The sequence below is a fragment of the Engystomops pustulosus genome, chromosome 4 (genome assembly GCF_040894005.1).
Source record: "Engystomops pustulosus chromosome 4, aEngPut4.maternal, whole genome shotgun sequence".
NCBI lineage: Eukaryota > Metazoa > Chordata > Amphibia > Anura > Leptodactylidae > Engystomops > Engystomops pustulosus.
In genome coordinates, this window is record NC_092414.1 from 205,215,619 (window position 1) to 205,235,515 (window position 19,897).

Genomic DNA, 19,897 nt, shown 5'->3' on the forward strand with positions numbered 1-19,897 from the left:
CCTAGAGGAGAGGTGGCTCTACCATCACCATAAACAGGGGGCATCCTCTACACCTAGAGGAAAGGAGGTTCTACCATCACCATAGACAGGGGGCATCCTCTACACCTAGAGGAAAGGAGGTTCTACCATCACCATAGACAGGGGGCATCCTCTACACCTAGAGGAGAGGCAGCTCTACCATCACCATAAATAGGGGGCATCCTCTGTACCCAGAGGAGAGGAGGTTCTACCATCACCATAGACAGGAGCATCCTCTACACCTAGAGGAGAGGAGGTTCTACCATCACCATAGACAGGGGGCATCCTCTACACCTAGAGGAGAGGAGGTTCTACCATCACCATAGACAGGGGGCATCCTCTACACCTAGAGGAGAGGAGGTTCTACCATCACCACAGACAGGGGGCATCCTCTACACCTAGATGAGAGGGGGTTCTACCATCACCATAGACAGGGGGCATCCTCTACACCTAGAGGAGAGGCAGCTCTACCATCACCATAAATAGGGGGCATCCTCTACACCTAGAGGAGAGGCAGCTCTACCATCACCATAAATAGGGGGCATCCTCTACACCTAGAGGAGAGGTGGCTCTACCATCACCATAGACAGGGGGTATCCACTACACCAAGAGGAGAGGAGGTTCTACCATCACCATAGACGGGGGGCATCCTCTACACCTAGAGGAGAGGAGGTTCTACCATCACCATAGACGGGGGGCATCCTCTACACCTAGAGGAGAGGAGGTTCTACCATCACCATAGACAGGGGGCATCCTCTACACCTAGAGGAGAGGAGGTTCTACCATCACCATAGACATGGGGCATCCTGAGCCCTCTCTGTGGGCACCCAGGCCATGACCCCAGAATGAAGTTCACCAGACAGAACTCAAAGAATCTTCCTGCAGAATCTTCCTACAATGATGGATGAATTTGCCCTCCTCTTTTCAACTACGTTGGTGTCCTTAGGAGGCTGAATGATTGAAAGTTGTCAATGAACAAGGAGAAATACATTACTGCTTAAAGTGCTGCGCTGGCAATAAATAAGTCGCTTTTGGTTGAAGTTTGCGCACTCAGGTTCCAAAAGGTTCGCCATCACTGCTCTACACCTAGAGGAGAGAAGGTCCTACAATTGCTCCCCAATTCATGAAAATTAAAAACGTAAAAAAATAAATAAATTTAAACTTTCAAGTGCTAATTTTATTAGAAATCAGACGCTGTCCATATATACAGGTGGTGTGAGCGATGATATACCGCACTCACGTAACGGGTGCCGCCACCTCTTATGTCACGTGTCTGACCACAGAATGACAAGACTGAAAGAAGCCAAACCGATGGCCGCGGGGAGGAGCCGCTCCACCATAGAAGGTGTCAGGGTAACAAGTCCCAGGGAGGAGCCATCACGCTTTGCTGTCAGTGGCTGGAGACGCCGGTTTTGTTGGTGTGGGGATGGCATTCAGCACCGCCGCCATGGCTGCCCTCTCTTCCTCCCTTTGTTGCTTCTTCAGGGCCTTCATTTTCTTCCTCTCCTCCTTCTCCAGCTCCTTGACCATCTCCTGGAATTTGGGGCTACGGAAATCTACGTGGATGCCGAACTTCTCACGAGCGAGAGCCAGCAGGCGTTCCTTGCGGGCTTTCTCGTCTCGTGCCTTCTGCTTGGCCTCCTTCTTAGCTCTGCGCCACTCCTCCACCATCTTGGGCATTTTGGCCATGTTGGCCGCGATCAGCCTCTCCCTGAGACAGAGAAGACACGTCACATGTCATCATCAGCCATTACATCAGTATTCACACGCGTCACATTACACGGAAATACAAGGCGTCCGGTGGTACAGCGAGGATCTGCAGGAGCCCCACAACATGCACAGGATTAAAGGGGTTGTCCATTATTGGTAACATTTGTGTAAGGAAAACTTCTACTATTTTCCAAAACACTTTCTGTATCGATTTCTCAGTTTTACTAGATCTCAAGTTTTTTGTCATCCTGTAGGAAGTTTAATTGTTTACTTCCTATGGATAAACACTGGTCCCAGGTCATGTGATGTCACACAGGTGCACAACTCATTGTATCACATGACCAGGGCTATAACGAGCCGCGCGCCTGTGTGACATCACATGACCAGGGCTATAGAGCGACGTGCACCTGTGTGACATGACCAGGGATATAACTAGCTGTGCGCCTGTGTGACATCACATGACCAGGGCTATAACGAGCCGCGCACCTGTGTGACATCACATGACCAGGGCTATAGAGAGACGTGCACCTGTGTGACATGACCAGGGATATAACTAGCTGTGCGCCTGTGTGACATCACATGACCAGGGCTATAACGAGCCGCGCACCTGTGTGACATCACATGACCAGGGCTATAGAGCGACGTGCACCTGTGTGACATGACCAGGGATATAACTAGCTGTGCGCCTGTGTGACATCACATGACCAGGGCTATAACGAGCCGCGCACCTGTGTGACATCACATGACCAGGGCTATAGAGAGACGTGCACCTGTGTGACATGACCAGGGATATAACTAGCTGTGCGCCTGTGTGACATCACATGACCAGGGCTATAACGAGCCGCGCACCTGTGTGACATCACATGACCAGGGCTATAGAGCGACGTGCACCTGTGTGACATGACCAGGGATATAACTAGCTGTGCGCCTGTGTGACATCACATGACCAGGGCTATAACGAGCCGCGCACCTGTGTGACATCACATGACCAGGGCTATAGAGAGACGTGCACCTGTGTGACATGACCAGGGATATAACTAGCTATGCGCCTGTGTGACATCACATGACCAGGGCTATAACGAGCCGCGCACCTGTGTGACATCACATGACCAGGGCTATAGAGAGACGTGCACCTGTGTGACATGACCAGGGATATAACTAGCTGTGCGCCTGTGTGACATCACATGACCAGGGATCACTGTTTATTCACAGGAAGTAAACAATGAAGCTTCCCATAGAGTGACAGCAAGCAGAGATCTAGAAAACTTTAAAAAAAATTCTATAGCCATTCATTACATAATATCAATTATTTGCTGCAAGTGAAAACCCCTTCAAGAGTGACAGGAGTGGAGTTCCCTCTAGGAGTGGCAGCACTAGGTGGCGCTCTCCACATACCATCCTCTACCCATGGAGATGCAATTACAACAGCGCCACCCGGTGTTCACCGCTGTATATACTGACACCCGATGCATGCTGGGAGTTGTAGTCCTCTCACCGCTCCCTCTGTGTCTTCTCCAGCTCCCGGTCCTTGGCCTCCAGCCGCTCCTGCATCTCCCTCAGGCTGGGCTGCCATTCCTTCTCCTCGTCCTCCAGCGCCTGCAGCTGCTCAGGGCTCGGCCACAGACTCTCAGGACTGACCCCGGAGGCGCTGCCAAAGCGTCCATACAGCTTGGCCTCATAGGCCGGGCCCTTGTGCCAGTCCTTAGTGTTCGGGTCATTGGGGTCCGGCTTATAGATGGTATCCAGCCCCCAGATCCTGGGCCGGGCATGGTAACCCGCTGCAGGCCAGGGTAAGGTCACTGCCCGCAGCCTGGCCCAGCACCTCTGCATGGGCAGCGCCATCTTTACACACCCTTACGCCGGCAAGACGGGGGCCTCAAGAGGTGGCGGAAGTACTGCCACCGCGCGGCCTCTATGTGGGTCCTTCCATAGCTGTCCTCTCCTTTGCCTGCATAAGCCGCTGGTGACAGCCGGGGTAGTCCATGGCGATGCCTGTGTGATTCTAACTAATTACTAATTATCTGTAATAGATGAGAGGGGAGGGGTGATCCAGGTGTGATAAGGAGGCCTCAGGGATGGCAGGCTGATCCTCTCACTGACAGGGGTGCAGGCAAAAACTTCCAAGAGGTGAATAATAATAAAAGTATATATATTTTACTATTAGAATTAAGTTTTAATTAAGTTTTATGGGGTGTTCTGAGCTGCTCAGGTAAAGAGATACCAGCAGAGTAGGCGACGTGACCTGAAGTCATTATATATATATATATATATATATATATATATATTCCTTAGGTTATGTAATAACGCATTGTGGTGAGTAGTCAGGTAGCGGATCAGCCGTTCTGTCCTCTAATAATGATAGAAAATAGTCCTCAAAGTTATCTGAGGCCGTGTTCACACATGGAGTAGTGTTTTTGACTTTTGTCTTGTAAAGACGATCCTGTTCCATTTAAATGCGTTTGTTTACGGACTTTCTGTCTCTGTTGTGTTTGGCATTTGCCTATTTGAAAAGCGCACAAACTTCTAGTTGCGTCACATTATGTGATGTGTCTTAAGACTTTGCTGTTTGCTGGGAAGCAGTTCCCCTGAGGCTGCGTTGACACGTTGCGCTTTCATTTTGTTTTAAAACATATTACAACAGCTGAGGAGAGGTGATTTGCCTAATTACATTACTGTTAACATTTGTTAACACTATGTTGATGCATGCGTTAATATTGCATTTACCAGGCGTTTTGTAAATGCCAATGTTAGCAGTAATGTAATTGGGCAAATCTCCTCTCCTCAGCTGTTGTAATGCGTTTAAAACTCATCCAAAATGCCACATGTGAACGCAGCCTGAGTGTGCATTCCCAGAGCAGCTGAGAACATGAGATTTGCCTAATAACATTGCGTTTACCAAATGCATGCGTTTACAATGTTAACACACATTAACATGACTTTAATGCAACATTGCATTAACACAAGCTGTTTAAAGGGAACCTACCACCCAGATTCTACCTATAAAGGTAGAAGGGGTGGTAGGTGGATGAATGGGACGTGAGGAGAGCCCTTTTTTGGGCTAATCCCTACGTCCCGGCTATCTTTAAGAAAACTTTAATCGGCTGATATGTATATATTTTTTTTAAGCGGCTACTGGGGCGTAGCTGTGCACCCTCGTCCGATTACCCATGCGCAGAACACTGGGTATTAGGACGAGGGCGTACAGCTACGAGGAGCTGCACGCCGAAGATGCAATGGTAGACGGAGAAAAGAGGCTACTGGGGCGTGGAGTAGCCGCGACTAGTAGCCTCATGTCCGGCTACTCCACGCCCCAGTAGCCCCCCCCCCCCCAAATAAATATACATATCCGCCAATTAAAGTTTTCTTACGTGAGGGCGCGTTTCATTGCGTTTTAAAACTCATTACAACAGCTGAGGAGAGGTGATTTGCCTAATAACATTACTATTTACATTTGTTAACGCTATGCTAACGCATGCCTTAACAAAACGCATGCGGTAACAGTAATGTAATTCGGCAAATCGCCTCATCTCAGCTGTTGTAATGCGCTTGAAAATGCAACCAAAGCGCAACGTGTGAATGCGCCCTGAGGATTGGCCCAAAATAGGGCTCTCCTCACGTACCATTCATCCACCTACCACCCGATCTACCTTTATAGGTACATTCGTGGTGGTAGGTTCCCTTTAAACAGGCAAATCTCTTCTCAGCTGTTTTGATGCGTTTGAAACCACATGCGTTACTGCCACGTGTGAACACATCCTCGGGGTACGTTCAGTTTTTCAGATGCAGCTTTTGAAGCCAAAAGTAGATGTGTTTTATAATGAGAATAATTTTGTTTGTCACTCGAACTGTGCAGGGCCTTGTTTTTTGCATGAAGACTTGTAGTTTTCTTTTTTAGACATTCCGGGGTGGTTTCCCATGTGGCATTTTTATCCCATTTTTAAATGCTTCTAAAACTCAGGTGGGAGGGGATTTTTCCAAGAAAAATGCCACATGGGAAATCGCCCTCAGGGTCCATAAAGCTTTTTGATTGCGTTTGATAACTTTTTGTTATTACTAAACTGGGTTGATGTGTAGGGGGGGCATACGTCTGGCACGCTGGAGAGGGGCGACCCCCTACCCTTTCCATATAACTGTATGACCCTGCACATGGGGTAAGATGGGTTTACTCTGTATCAGACATGTAATCACTTGTACACGGAGATCCTCATGCGGTGCACTGTATTATACTGTCAGCTCCTGGCAGCCGCTGTATTGGGCTGTGCCTCAGCCATTGCTTACTTGGATTATAAGGCCTGGCTGCTGTTTGATGCCATTACCACCTTGCGATTTCTTTTGCAGGGAGACCAAAGGAGCCCTCACCTTCTTCACACACTTGGATATTGTGGTTCATGTGTCATCTAAAGTGTTAAAAACCCAGGATCGGGCTTTGCCGATCCCGGGTTTAATACACATACAGTAATTTTATTAATATATATATATATCTCCATCTCAAACATGAATAGGGGAACTCACAGAAAAAATTGCCCGATGTAAACTATAATATATAGCAGCAAAGGGTTCCCTGTCACGCCAAAGTAAGGCAACTAATAGTGATGCAAGGAATACATTGTTTTATAAGAGTCACAGACAGAATTACAATGAATAGAGGGAAAGCCACATATTATGCATATAAGTAAAGAGATCACATACAGACCGTAGGTAGTGTGCAATGGCCCCGACACGTGTTTCGCCAGGAAACTGCTTCGTCTGGGGGGGCTCAGTAGTCTGGGGTCAGTAGCCCACTGACCTCACCCCCGTTTTCCTTTTGGTGATCCCGGGTTTTAGTTCCAGTGCTGGGCTTTGATTATCAGATGTACACTAAGTGACTGCCATGATATGACGGTCGGCAAGGAACCTGCTGGACCCATTAAACCACCAGAATCCCTTTATACATCTGAAAATATTCAGCTTGCCTCTTACCCATTGGAGCATTGCAGTAAAATCCTGGTGTAGAGATGTAGTTGGTCCTGTGAGGCTCCGGCGCGTGCACAGTGCGTGCCTGGCACCCAATCTTCAGGGCACCTGGTACTGGAGGCTTATGACCACTTTGCATTTGTTCTATTTGTCTTCCTTTATAAGGGCGTGCGCGCAGGTTAAAAGGTCCCCAACTGGGTAAAATGACATCAACGACCAGGGTGAAAGACTGTATGCAAATGAACCTGAGGGGCTCCATGCTCCATTTACACCTATAGAGCCTGGAGCCCCGCAGGCTCATTTGCATACAGTCCTTCATCCTGGTGGTAGTTGCCCTTTAAGTTGTAAATTTGCAGGGCATAATGAGATCCCACAGCTTTGGATACCTGCTGGATGTTGAGGTCCCTCAAGGTCATCAGTAACATTGTCATGTGGCAACGATGCTTGTCCCTGGACATGGAGGGTTTTTACTTTATAATACTCAAAATCCATGAATAAATCAGGAGCTAAACAACTTCCATGTCCGTAAACATCCTGTAGTTGCCCTTGGAGACACGGTCGGCAATTTAGTTCCACTCCGTTGTGAACACTATGACCTAATGTGTCAGCACTTACTGTGTCACTACCATCTGATCGCCCACAGGGCTGAAGTTAGGGTTAGATGCCCGTCTACTGTACGTCAGGTGCTAACTTGGCTCTTTTGAATTTACAGAGTTGCAATACCTCATACAACCTGCAGACAGGTGTGGCGCTGTTTCTGTTGGAAATTATTTTTGCCCTTCTAATGCTTGACATGGAAATTGGGGGCAAACAATGTGCCCTGATAATTTGATTTTGGGTCTAGTAAGTAATTTTATGGTAAATCACATTTTTTTATAAGTGATGACTCCCCTCTGGCTGCTGGAGATGGTTTGGTCGGCTGTGCACATTATCTGTCTGTGTGGGTCAGACTTTATTTCTTTAACAGTCTTACACTTGGATGCAAAGTTACATGAAGGCGCTGAGAGGGAATCTGTAGGGAAATCAGTTATTGCTATAGGATTATAACAATTTTGTGTGTGTTTTACATGTATTTTTGGTGGGATTCTGGACCTTCAGATTCTGTCAGTATGGGAGCGCTCACAGGGCAGCGCTGGTGACAGCTGAGACATTGGGGAGAATACACACACAGGTGTACGGCCACTTTACACCCAGCCCTGTATACTCAGCCCCACACAAGTAGGTGACAGTTTCATCCTGTATCCCGGTATCTGACCTCCAGTACATCTCGTATGGATCTCCCATCCATATCTTAGTGATTATAGCGTCCGACTACTAGAACTTCCACCATTCATAAATATGGGGTCCCGTTTACCCTAATAACTGTAGTGGCAGGACAATTGCCCAACTTGCTGCTCCATACAATCTCTATGGAATTGTACTGTATCCTAGTCCCGTAAGCTGCAAATGGTGTGGGATCCCTATTCTCGGGGTATGTGGGAGGGTCACAGCATTTGGGTCCCCACAGTCGGCATGTGGTGAATCGGGAATGATATTTTGTCTTGGGGCAACCCCCCATACAGGCCTGAGCTACAGAGAATAGCCCGGAAATGGCTGAACTAGACTTGTCGCCTATAGGAACCAATCACAGCTCAGCTTTCCTTTAAGAAGTTAAACTTGCTCAGTGATTGGTTGCTGTGGACAACAAACAGAGACCGTCTATAGTGGGCAGTAGCACTCATCCATGACATTGGGGTCTTGTATTCCCAAAATCAGATGTCAAAAACTTTTGGAAAGTTTAGTAACTCATCAATCCAGTATTTAGGGTTAGACTCCTGGTACCTCTAATGGTGATCTGAGTGAAGGTGCTGCGGCACTCAAGTGCCTTACATAGTGTAGTGGCTGTGCCTGGTACTGCAGTTGCTGTGTTGCTCTCTGCCAGGGTAAACTATTAAGGGAACACTCCAGGCAAAGCTAATCTATTGAATAATGCATGGCCTGTAGGGAGGAGCAGGACTCATTATATTCCTAGAACCTGGAGTCCTGTTCTTCCCTACAAAGTATAATTCAATGAGTGTTCCTTTAAGGACCTTCTATGCTGCATTTCAGACCACCATAAAATATTGCTAACTGCTCCTTGAATAAACCATCATTGATAAGGGGTTTGCCCACGAAAGAAAATTTTTAATCTCTAACCCCCTAGTCATGTTTACAAAAGATAATTTTTTTTTAACCGCTTATGTTACTTTTACTCAGTGTTCTTGCTGTTTTAGCTCCTATCACTTAGTGATAGTCAGTGTAATATTCCAGAATGTGAGTGGGGACTCTAAGCAGACACTTCAGGATCCGTCTGTGCTATGAGATGCTGTGTGCTGACAATGTGCTTAGATTATATGAGTACAGGGTGTAGCTACACTTTTAGGAAGTGCTTGTGTCCGAGCTGGTCTTGTAATGTAGGGGGTGAGTGCAAGAGGCGGCACTGAATTGTGCAGACAGTAGAAGCTATTCATGAGAAGAATCCGACCATGGTCGGAAGATTAATGGTCGGATCCAGGGGCAACCAAAAACTGTGTACACTAGGACTGATGGGGACCAGGTGGAATTATATCTGTGAAATGCTGTACTTTTCTTAATAACGGTAAATAAAAAAGTGTTATTTTGTTATCCTTAGTATTTTAAGAATCTTGTCTTTGTGGGAATACCCCTTTAAGGAGCCATTATAAGATATTATTTAAGATATTTAAGGTAAAAACACCTTAAAGGTTCAATTTAAATCACAATGAATCTTAAATTCATTAGTTTTATCCCAATGCCTCCATGTTGTGCCAGTCACTCCCTGTACACTCTAAAACACAGTGACTTCTCTTGTGCTGCACGTTTTCTCTGGAATGTGCTATCCTCGGCAGTCGGATTAACTATAGATTTAATGGCTGCTGTCTAATACCTGGCTCTTGCAACTGTGTGCGCTGCCGGATTCTTTTAAGAAGGTTGGGCTGTAAAAACAAGCAGTTTTGGCTTATGTTGCACTAATTCCTTAGTTTGTAAGATCAGGACCCCCACACCAAGTACGATGTCTCTAGTTGTCGAGTGCGTAACAGTGTGCCAGTTCTTCAGATGTGAGCAGTACAGCGGCAGTCAGAGTAGATGTGAGCAGTACAGCGGCAGTCAGAGTAGATGTGAGCAGTACAGCGGCAGTCAGAGTAGATGTGAGCAGTACAGCGGCAGTCAGAGTAGATGTGAGCAGTACAGCGGCAGTCAGAGTAGATGTGTGCAGTACAGCGGCAGTCAGAGTAGATGATGTGTGCAGTAAGTCGTTAGGTGTCTGGGATGGAATTAATCAGCATAAATTATTCAGGAATTAAAAGGAATGAATTACTCGTCTATCCCATTGATATTTAAATGTGTTGTGTGAACGCTGTTGTCTCTCCAGTAACAGAAGATACCGGGGAGTAATAGAAGTGGCTAATTTGTTACAAGGGCTGATCATTAGCTCTACATAATGAGTTGCTGAACATTGTAACGAGTTTATGAGATTAGAGGAGCGCTGCTCTGGAGAAGTCTATTGTGCTCGTCTGATAGTGACAGGAGACTGAGGTGCGCTGTAATGTCACAAGAGCAGCAGACACTCGTGTACTGGCACGGCGGTCGTCCCTTTAACTTGGGGTCGGGTGCTAGACCATCTGAAATTCTGGACTATTTGGTATTGGATATGAGACGTCGACTCTTTTCCTTCTCCATCCAATCGGTCAAACACACATAATAGTGGATTATGGCTCCATCAAACATAGAGAAGGTTCATAACTTTAACAATACGCTACAGTATTTGGGTGTATACCCCCCCCCCCCTCCATGTGGGGTCCATGCTAGTATAACCACTTATTGCCACCCCATCAAATGCAAAAGATATCCTGCCAAATTTAGGGTCTCAAAAAAAAAAAATAAATAAATAAAAATATCTTGACGTCTAAAAACTTAGGGGTTGGTCTGTGTGTTATATAATCGTACAGGACCAAACTAAACCTCCCTCAAGACTGGGCCGCCACTGTGATCAGAACCGCAACTTCCGTACTGGTTTCGACTATTGATCAAATGAGCAGATCCCCTTCTCCATTATCCCCGTAGACTTTGTATGGAACGGTCATCCAGTTGGATGTAAGTTGTAATCCGGTAGCTCTCAGCGGCTCTTGTACTTTACCTTTGGACAGGGGACGCTGGGGACATGTAAGAAACTTGTACAGTGTGTGAATAATGGAAATGATGATCCAGAAATTGGTTGCCCGTCGATGGTGAATGGATGACACCTGCAGAGTGACAGAGCTGAGCCGTCTGTACACAAGATATTCCCACTAGACGCCCCATCACCTGTCTTCTATGAAACTCAAACAGGTCTGATTAACCGAAACCAGATCCCTGTTCTTGGCAAGGCAAACCAATATTTTTGTTTTCTTTTTGCTCGGACAGGTGTGAAGAGCGTGGAAGATTCCTCTCTGCTTCCAAGTTTCCCAATCTTCAGACCCTGAATCCTTCTCCCACCTCGGGGTATATAAGGCAATGCTATCTCTGTGGTTGAGAAGGTAAAACCATCATATGACTCCAGGGTCCTCTTCAGGCCCTTAAGATTGACGACAAGGAACAGATCCCCTGACTGTTCAGCCTTTGGCCTTACTACTGAAGAAAATGCTCCTGCTCTTAGTAATCCTGGCTGCCTCCTCTGTGAGGCCAGCTCCATTCTTTGAAGACATGGAGGAAGAGGAGGAGGGATCTACCTATCTACGTCTGGACACAGATCATGGTGGACCTCAAGTGACTTCTGTTTCTGGGAATCATAGAGCTCCTCCTCTGTCTTTCCTCAACAATCCTTTTATTAAAAGGGACCAAGCTGATTCCTTCAAGCCAGTTTTCCAAGGAGCAGCCAGAGATCCTTCAAATGACGACATGGAAGAAGAAGCCATGAAAAGGAAACTTGTCTGGGAGAATGCCATCCGGAAGGAGGAAAGCAGGTCGCGCCCTGACCAGGTGCTGCCAATCGAACAAGATGCCCTGAAGAGATCAAGGTGCAACGCCCTGCCCTTCATACAGGTAAGAAAGTTACTTTTTGGATTTGCCTACTCCACATCTTTGATGCCAACTTATTGTGTTTTTGAGTTAAACTACTAAATAATAACTTATTGTCCGTGGGGTTGCATTGCGATCCCAATGGTTGGAGAATGCCAACCTGGCTGTATTTCTACATGACCACGTTGGCCAGCATCCGTGGCAGCTGGTAGTCCATTGGCAAATTCTGTAGTGCGTAGTCCGTAAGAGGAATCGAGGCTGTAAATCGAGCACAAGTAGATGATCATCTTCTTCATCGATCTCCTTGTTTTCAAGTCAACACCATGACCAATATGGCTCCTCGCTATCCATGCACTGTGGAATATTACAGGACCCCAACCTTTACAATGTATTTTTATCCCAATCTTTGACCTGTCCATAAAATAGTCCTATCCTATGGTATAGGTAACTCTGCAAATTTTACACCCTCCATTACAACCGGCAGCTGCATCCTCCGCCTCAAACAAAGCTATAATTTGCTTCCAGGATGGGTCAGACTTTCTAAGCTAAGGTCAAGGCTTCTGAGATTGGCCAGGAATACTACTGCCCCCTAAAGGATGAAATTCTATGATAGTCTATCCTTTCATTATCTAAGGTTATCATGATTGTTCTTGATAGTCATTGGTGGCTCTTCACATAAACCTTTGAGATTTTTTTTTTTTGTACATAATTTATAAAGTTGGTCTCAATAATATGTTGTGCCTTTTTTCCATTCCAGAACATCTTCAGGAAGAACTGTGCTCCCGTGCGGATCCCCAATAAGTTCTGCTTCGGTCAGTGCAATTCCTTTTACGTACCCGGTTGGCCTTCTGGTTTATCTCAGCCCTGCACTTCGTGTGCCCCCACCCGCTCCAGGCGCATCACTGTGCCCCTGCACTGTCGTGGAGGCAGGCTGTCGTGGGAAGAGGTGGTTCTCATAGAAGAATGTGACTGTGAGACCCGATATGACCGGATCGGCAGTGACGAGGGTTTTCTGCCAGTGTCCTCAGAACAAGACTAAATGAAAGACTCCTCCTGACGCAGGGCCTCTATAACGGCCTCTGAACCTCAAGTCCTTTTGCCACAGGAAAAGTGGGACCCCTCCTGACCCCTGGTGACCCTCCGACATTGTCTGAGACAGCCAGATGATATTTTATTTATTTTTTTATACAGTTTTTTTGACATTGCTCCCTATAAAGGGGGATACAAAACAAACTTCAACAATGGAATGTGTTTACATTCTGTATCTAGTTTTTAATGTAACCTTTTTTTATATATGTATTTTATACATTCCTTAATATAAAGGTGGTTCTCTGTTTTATGGTTTTCTTGGGAAAGCTGGTGTGGGAGGGATAATGGAGCCCCCCATCGGTCACGAGACAAGGGCTTCCTCCTTTGTACTGTAGATGGAGTGGTGGTCGTGCAGGCACGTTGTCATTCCATAACCCTATAAGGGGCGCTGATGGGAGGAGTCCAATGTTCGGCTATCCAGACCGTCTTGTAGAGCTGAATGCACCAGATGGAGACCAGGGTCTCGCATTCTATTGATCAAAGGTGTTCTAGAACCTTTTCCTAATTTGCATAAAACAAGAGAACGTCTTTATATATTGACGCCCGACCCTCTTGTGCCACGTACAGGTGCACAGGGCGTTGGGATTCTTAAGACTATTCATTATTGCAGATGTTTTTTAATATATCTTGCAATGTTTTTGACTTTCTCTTTAGAGACAGGGCAGATATTGTCTGATTCCGGTTTGTAAATTCCTTCTTTATCCCTATTCTTCCAGCGCGTTGCTGGTTTGCGCTTCCGGGACATGACCAAGGGAAGCAAACCCAGTAGTAGATGAGCTGAGTGCCAGTGTAGCCCGTGACTGCCATCTGCGGCTATGCCATAGTGACTACCAGCCACTATTACCAATGGTCTGGTCCTGAGCCTCGCAGCTATAGGTAGTAATACACCTGAGCTGTAGCAGTCTCTGCCCCCTCCCCTGGTAGCCAATCTTTGGGGGACATAATTCACTGCTGCACGGCTCACTTCCTGCACATCACCTGAGCAGCCTGTTGTATAGGAAGTGATGCCACAGGGAACATCTCAGCACATTATATTTTTTGTTGCACCAAACCTGTTTCTTGTGTATCTGCTGTCTGTATCTAGGATTTGGGGAAAGGTCTGTATGATCTCCCCCTCAGCTGTAACTGACTGACCAAATGTGGGTGTTATCACCCGATCCGGAATAAAGAGATTTTATTCATATTTTGCCTCTTTGCTGTGGTTCATATAATCCATTAATCTGAGCAAAACTCATCAGAAAACAGCAGCTACAGATTCCTCCAATACAGACCTTTACTGGACACGTCACATATTTAGGGGTAAAATGATCTTTTCTAGAACTGCCTGATAATCCGACATCTGTCATGTTATGTCATTGTTGTAATGGGGGTACTTTCACCCACACACAGGAAGCGAGTATATGCAGGATAACAGAAGTGCAGTGCACACATGCATATAGTAGTGGTAGTATTGTGCTCTGCTAACATATACAGGATAGGAGTAGTAGTAGTACTGTGCTGTGCCCATATATACAGGATCGGAGTAGTAGTACTGTGCTGTGCCCATATATACAGGATAGGAATAATAGTACTGTGCTGTGCCCATATATACAGGATAGGAGTAGTAGTACTGTGCTGTGCCCATATATACAGGATAGGAATAATAGTACTGTGCTGTGCCCATATATACAGGATAGGAGTAGTAGTACTGTGCTGTGCCCATATATACAGGATAGGAATAATAGTACTGTGCTGTGCCCATATATACAGGATAGGAGTAGTAGTACTGTGCTGTGCCCATATATACAGGATAGGAGTAGTAGTACTGTGCTGTGCCCATATATACAGGATAGGAATAATAGTACTGTGCTGTGCCCATATATACAGGATAGGAGTAGTAGTACTGTGCTGTGCCCATATATACAGGATAGGAGTAGTAGTACTGTGCTGTGCCCATATATACAGGATAGGAGTAGTAGTACTGTGCTGTGCCCATATATACAGGATAGCAGTAGTAGTACTGTGCTGTGCCCATATATACAGGATAGGAGTAGTAGTACTGTGCTGTGCACATATATACAGGATAGGAGGAGTAGTACTGTGCTGTGCCCATATATACAGGATAGGAGTAGTAGTACTGTGCTGTGTCCATATATACAGCTTAGGAGGAGTAGTAGTACTGTGCTGTGCCCATATATACAGGATGGGAGGAGTAGTACTGTGCTGTGCCCATATATACAGGATGGGAGGAGTAGTACTGTGCTGTGCCCATATATACAGGATAGGAGGAGTAGTACTGTGCTATTTCCATATATACAGGATAGGAGTAGTAGTACTGTGCTGTGCACATATATACAGGATAGGAGTAGTAGTACTGTGCTGTGCACATATATACAGGATAGGAGGAGTAGTACTGTGCTGTGCCCATATATACAGGATAGGAGTAGTAGTACTGTGCTGTGCTCATATATACAGGATAGGAGTAGTAGTACTGTGCTGTGCCCATATATACAGGATAGGTGTACTAGTACTGTGTCCATATATACAGGATAGGAGTAGTAGTACTGTGCTATTTCCATATATACAGGATAGGAGTAGTAGTACTGTGCTGTGCCCCATATATACAGGATAGGAGTAGTAGTACTGTGCTGTGCCCATATATACCGGATAGGAGTAGTAGTACTGTGCTGTGCCCATATATACAGGATAGGAGTAGTAGTACTGTGCTGTGCCCATATATACAGGATAGGAGTAGTAGTACTGTGCTGTGCCCATATATACAGGATAGGAGTAGTAGTACTGTACTGTGCCCATATATACAGGATAGGAGTAGTAGTACTGTGTCCATATATACAGGATAGGAGTAGTAGTACTGTGCTATTTCCATATATACAGGATAGGAGTAGCAGTACTGTGCTGTGCCCATATATACCGGATAGGAGTAGTAGTACTGTGCTGTGCCCATATATACAGGATAGGAGTAGTAGTACTGTGCTGTGCCCATATATACAGGATAGGAATAGTAGTACTGTACTGTGCCCATATATACAGGATAGGAGTAGTAGTACTGTGTCCATATATACAGGATAGGAGTAGTAGTACTGTGATATTTCCATATATACAGGATAGGAGTAGCAGTACTGTGCTGTGCCCATGTATACAGGATAGGAGGAGTAGTACTGTGCTGTGCCCATGTATACAGGATAGGAGGAGTAGTACTGTGCTGTGCCCATGTATACAGGATAGGAGGAGTAGTACTGTGCTGTGCCCATGTATACAGGATAGGAGGAGTAGTACTGTGCTATGCCCATATATACAGGATAGGAGTAGTAGTACTGTGCTATTTCCATATATACAGGATAGGAGTAGTACTGTGCTGTGCCCATATATACAGGATAGGAGTAGTAGTACTGTGCTGTGCCCATATATACAGGATAGGAGTAGTAGTACTGTGCCCATGTATACAGGATAGGAGGAGTAGTACTGTGCTGTGCCCATGTATACAGGATAGGAGTAGTAGTACTGTGCTCTGCCCATGTATACAGGATAGGAGGAGTAGTACTGTGCTGTGCCCATATATATCGGATAGGAGCAGTAGTACTGTGCTGTGTCCATATATACAGGATAGGAGTAGTAGTACTGTGTCCATATATACAGGATAGGAGTAGTAGTACTGTGCTGTGCCCATAAATACAGGATTGGAGTAGTAGTACTGTGCTATGCCCATATATACAGGATAGGAGTAGTAGTACTGTGCTGTGCCCATATATACAGGATAGGAGTAGTAGTACTGTGCTGTGTCCATATATACAGGATAGGAGTAGTAGTACTGTGCTGTGCCCATGTATAGTAGTGGTAGTATTGTGCTCTGCTAACATATACAGGATAGGAGTAGTAGTAGTACTGTGCTGTGCCCATATATACAGGATCGGAGTAGTAGTACTGTGCTGTGCCCATATATACAGGATAGGAATAATAGTACTGTGCTGTGCCCATATATACAGGATAGGAGTAGTAGTACTGTGCTGTGCCCATATATACAGGATAGGAATAATAGTACTGTGCTGTGCCCATATATACAGGATAGGAGTAGTAGTACTGTGCTGTGCCCATATATACAGGATAGGAGTAGTAGTACTGTGCTGTGCCCATATATACAGGATAGGAATAATAGTACTGTGCTGTGCCCATATATACAGGATAGGAGTAGTAGTACTGTGCTGTGCCCATATATACAGGATAGGAGTAGTAGTACTGTGCTGTGCCCATATATACAGGATAGGAGTAGTAGTACTGTGCTGTGCCCATATATACAGGATAGGAGTAGTAGTACTGTGCTGTGCCCATATATACAGGATAGGAGTAGTAGTACTGTGCTGTGCACATATATACAGGATAGGAGGAGTAGTACTGTGCTGTGCCCATATATACAGGATAGGAGTAGTAGTACTGTGCTGTGTCCATATATACAGCTTAGGAGGAGTAGTAGTACTGTGCTGTGCCCATATATACAGGATGGGAGGAGTAGTACTGTGCTGTGCCCATATATACAGGATGGGAGGAGTAGTACTGTGCTGTGCCCATATATACAGGATAGGAGGAGTAGTACTGTGCTATTTCCATATATACAGGATAGGAGTAGTAGTACTGTGCTGTGCACATATATACAGGATAGGAGTAGTAGTACTGTGCTGTGCACATATATACAGGATAGGAGGAGTAGTACTGTGCTGTGCCCATATATACAGGATAGGAGTAGTAGTACTGTGCTGTGCTCATATATACAGGATAGGAGTAGTAGTACTGTGCTGTGCCCATATATACAGGATAGGAGAAGTAGTACTGTGTCCATATATACAGGATAGGAGTAGTAGTACTGTGCTATTTCCATATATACAGGATAGGAGTAGTAGTACTGTGCTGTGCCCCATATATACAGGATAGGAGTAGTAGTACTGTGCTGTGCCCATATATACCGGATAGGAGTAGTAGTACTGTGCTGTGCCCATATATACAGGATAGGAGTAGTAGTACTGTGCTGTGCCCATATATACAGGATAGGAGTAGTAGTACTGTGCTGTGCCCATATATACAGGATAGGAATAGTAGTACTGTACTGTGTCCATATATACAGGATAGGAGTAGTAGTACTGTGATATTTCCATATATACAGGATAGGAGTAGCAGTACTGTGCTGTGCCCATGTATACAGGATAGGAGGAGTAGTACTGTGCTGTGCCCATGTATACAGGATAGGAGGAGTAGTACTGTGCTGTGCCCATGTATACAGGATAGGAGGAGTAGTACTGTGCTGTGCCCATGTATACAGGATAGGAGGAGTAGTACTGTGCTATGCCCATATATACAGGATAGGAGTAGTAGTACTGTGCTATTTCCATATATACAGGATAGGAGTAGTACTGTGCTGTGCCCATATATACAGGATAGGAGTAGTAGTACTGTGCTGTGCCCATATATACAGGATAGGAGTAGTAGTACTGTGCCCATGTATACAGGATAGGAGGAGTAGTACTGTGCTGTGCCCATGTATACAGGATAGGAGTAGTAGTACTGTGCTCTGCCCATGTATACAGGATAGGAGGAGTAGTACTGTGCTGTGCCCATATATATCGGATAGGAGCAGTAGTACTGTGCTGTGTCCATATATACAGGATAGGAGTAGTAGTACTGTGTCCATATATACAGGATAGGAGTAGTAGTACTGTGCTGTGCCCATAAATACAGGATTGGAGTAGTAGTACTGTGCTATGCCCATATATACAGGATAGGAGTAGTAGTACTGTGCTGTGCCCATATATACAGGATAGGAGTAGTAGTACTGTGCTGTGTCCATATATACAGGATAGGAGTAGTAGTACTGTGCTGTGCCCATGTATACAGGATAGGAGGAGTAGTACTGTGCTGTGCCCATATATATCGGATAGGAGCAGTAGTACTGTGCTGTGTCCATATATACAGGATAGGAGTAGTAGTACTGTGCACATATATACAGGATAGGAGTAGTAGTACTGTGCTGTGCCCATAAATACAGGATTGGAGTAGTAGTACTGTGCTATGCCCATATATACAGGATAGGAGTAGTAGTACTGTGCTGTGCCCATATATACAGGATAGGAGTAGTAGTACTGTGCTATGCCCATATATACAGGATAGGAGTAGTAGTACTGTGATATTTCCATATATACAGGATAGGAGTAGTAGTACTGTGCTGTGCCCATATATACAGGATAGGAGTAGTAGTACTGTGCTGTGCCCATATATACAGGATAGGAGTAGTAGTACTGTGCTGTGTCCATATATACAGGATAGGAGTAGTAGTACTGTGCTGTGCCCATATATACAGGATAGGAGTAGTAGTACTGTGCTGTGTCCATATATACAGGATAGGTGTAGTAGTACTGTGCTGTGTCCATATATGCAGGATAGGAGTAGTAGTACTGTGCTGTACCCATATATACAGGATAGGAGTAGTAGTACTGTGCTGTGCCCATATATACAGGATAGGAGTAGTAGTACTGTGCTGTGCCCATATATACAGGATAGGAGTACTAGTACTGTGCTGTGCCCATATATACAGGATAGGAGTAGTAGTACTGTGCTGTGCCCATATATACAGGATAGGAGTACTAGTACTGTGCGGTGTCCATATATACAGGATAGGAGTTCTAGTACTGTACTGTGCCCATATATACAGGATAGGAGTAGTAGTACTGTACTGTGCCCATATATACAGGATAGGAGTAGTAGTACTGTGCTGTGCCCATATATACAGGATAGGAGTAGTAGTACTGTGCTGTGCCCATATATACAGGATAGGAGTAGTAGTACTGTGCTGTGCCCATATATACAGGATAGGAGTAGTAGTACTGTGCTGTGTCCATATATACAGGATAGGAGTAGTAGTACTGTGCTGTGTCCATATATACAGGATAGGAGTAGTAGTACTGTGCTGTGCCCATATATACAGGATAGGAGTAGTAGTACTGTGCTATGCCCATATATACAGGATAGGAGTAGTAGTACTGTGATATTTCCATATATACAGGATAGGAGTAGTAGTACTGTGCTGTGCCCATATATACAGGATAGGAGT

At 45.4% G+C, this 19,897-nt stretch overlaps 2 protein-coding genes across 4 annotated transcripts; one reads left to right on the forward strand and one right to left on the reverse strand.

Moving 5' to 3' along the window:
- Positions 1–1,169: 1,169 nt before the first annotated feature.
- GADD45GIP1 (GADD45G interacting protein 1) lies at positions 1,170–3,708 on the reverse strand. The gene is made up of 2 exons (XM_072149586.1): positions 3,224–3,708; positions 1,170–1,729 (listed from the first exon to the last, which is right to left on the reverse strand). The coding sequence occupies exons 1-2, from the start codon at positions 3,568–3,570 to the stop codon at positions 1,396–1,398; spliced, it is 681 nt and encodes a 226-aa protein (XP_072005687.1). The 5' UTR covers positions 3,571–3,708; the 3' UTR covers positions 1,170–1,395.
- A 40-nt stretch (positions 3,709–3,748) lies between these two features.
- Positions 3,749–13,987, forward strand: LOC140128138 (DAN domain family member 5-like). 3 transcript variants are annotated; one of them, XM_072149584.1, is made up of 4 exons: positions 3,757–3,855; positions 10,866–11,046; positions 11,122–11,739; positions 12,473–13,987. In XM_072149584.1, exons 3-4 carry the CDS (start codon positions 11,338–11,340, stop codon positions 12,752–12,754), a joined length of 684 nt encoding a protein of 227 aa, XP_072005685.1. In that variant the 5' UTR covers positions 3,757–3,855; positions 10,866–11,046; positions 11,122–11,337; the 3' UTR covers positions 12,755–13,987. The 3 variants fall into 3 exon arrangements, with proteins under 3 accessions (XP_072005684.1, XP_072005685.1, XP_072005686.1); XM_072149583.1 differs by lacking the exon at positions 10,866–11,046 and having other exon boundaries at positions 3,749–3,855; XM_072149585.1 differs by lacking the exon at positions 10,866–11,046 and having other exon boundaries at positions 3,757–3,871.
- The last annotated feature ends 5,910 nt before the right edge of the window (positions 13,988–19,897 follow it).

What these genes read in the sequence shown, in the direction of transcription:
- GADD45GIP1 (XM_072149586.1), bottom strand. Translation starts at nt 3,570, where the DNA reads ATGGCGCTGCCCATGCAGAGGTGCTGGGCCAGGCTGCGGGCAGTGACC. An exon ending in GAGAAGACACAGAGGGAGCG is followed by an intron (nt 1,730 to 3,223) that starts GTGAGAGGACTA and finishes TCTCTGTCTCAG; the next exon opens with GGAGAGGCTGATCGCGGCCA.
- LOC140128138 (XM_072149583.1), top strand. Translation starts at nt 11,338, where the DNA reads ATGCTCCTGCTCTTAGTAATCCTGGCTGCCTCCTCTGTGAGGCCAGCT. An exon ending in ACGCCCTGCCCTTCATACAG is followed by an intron (nt 11,740 to 12,472) that starts GTAAGAAAGTTA and finishes TTTCCATTCCAG; the next exon opens with AACATCTTCAGGAAGAACTG.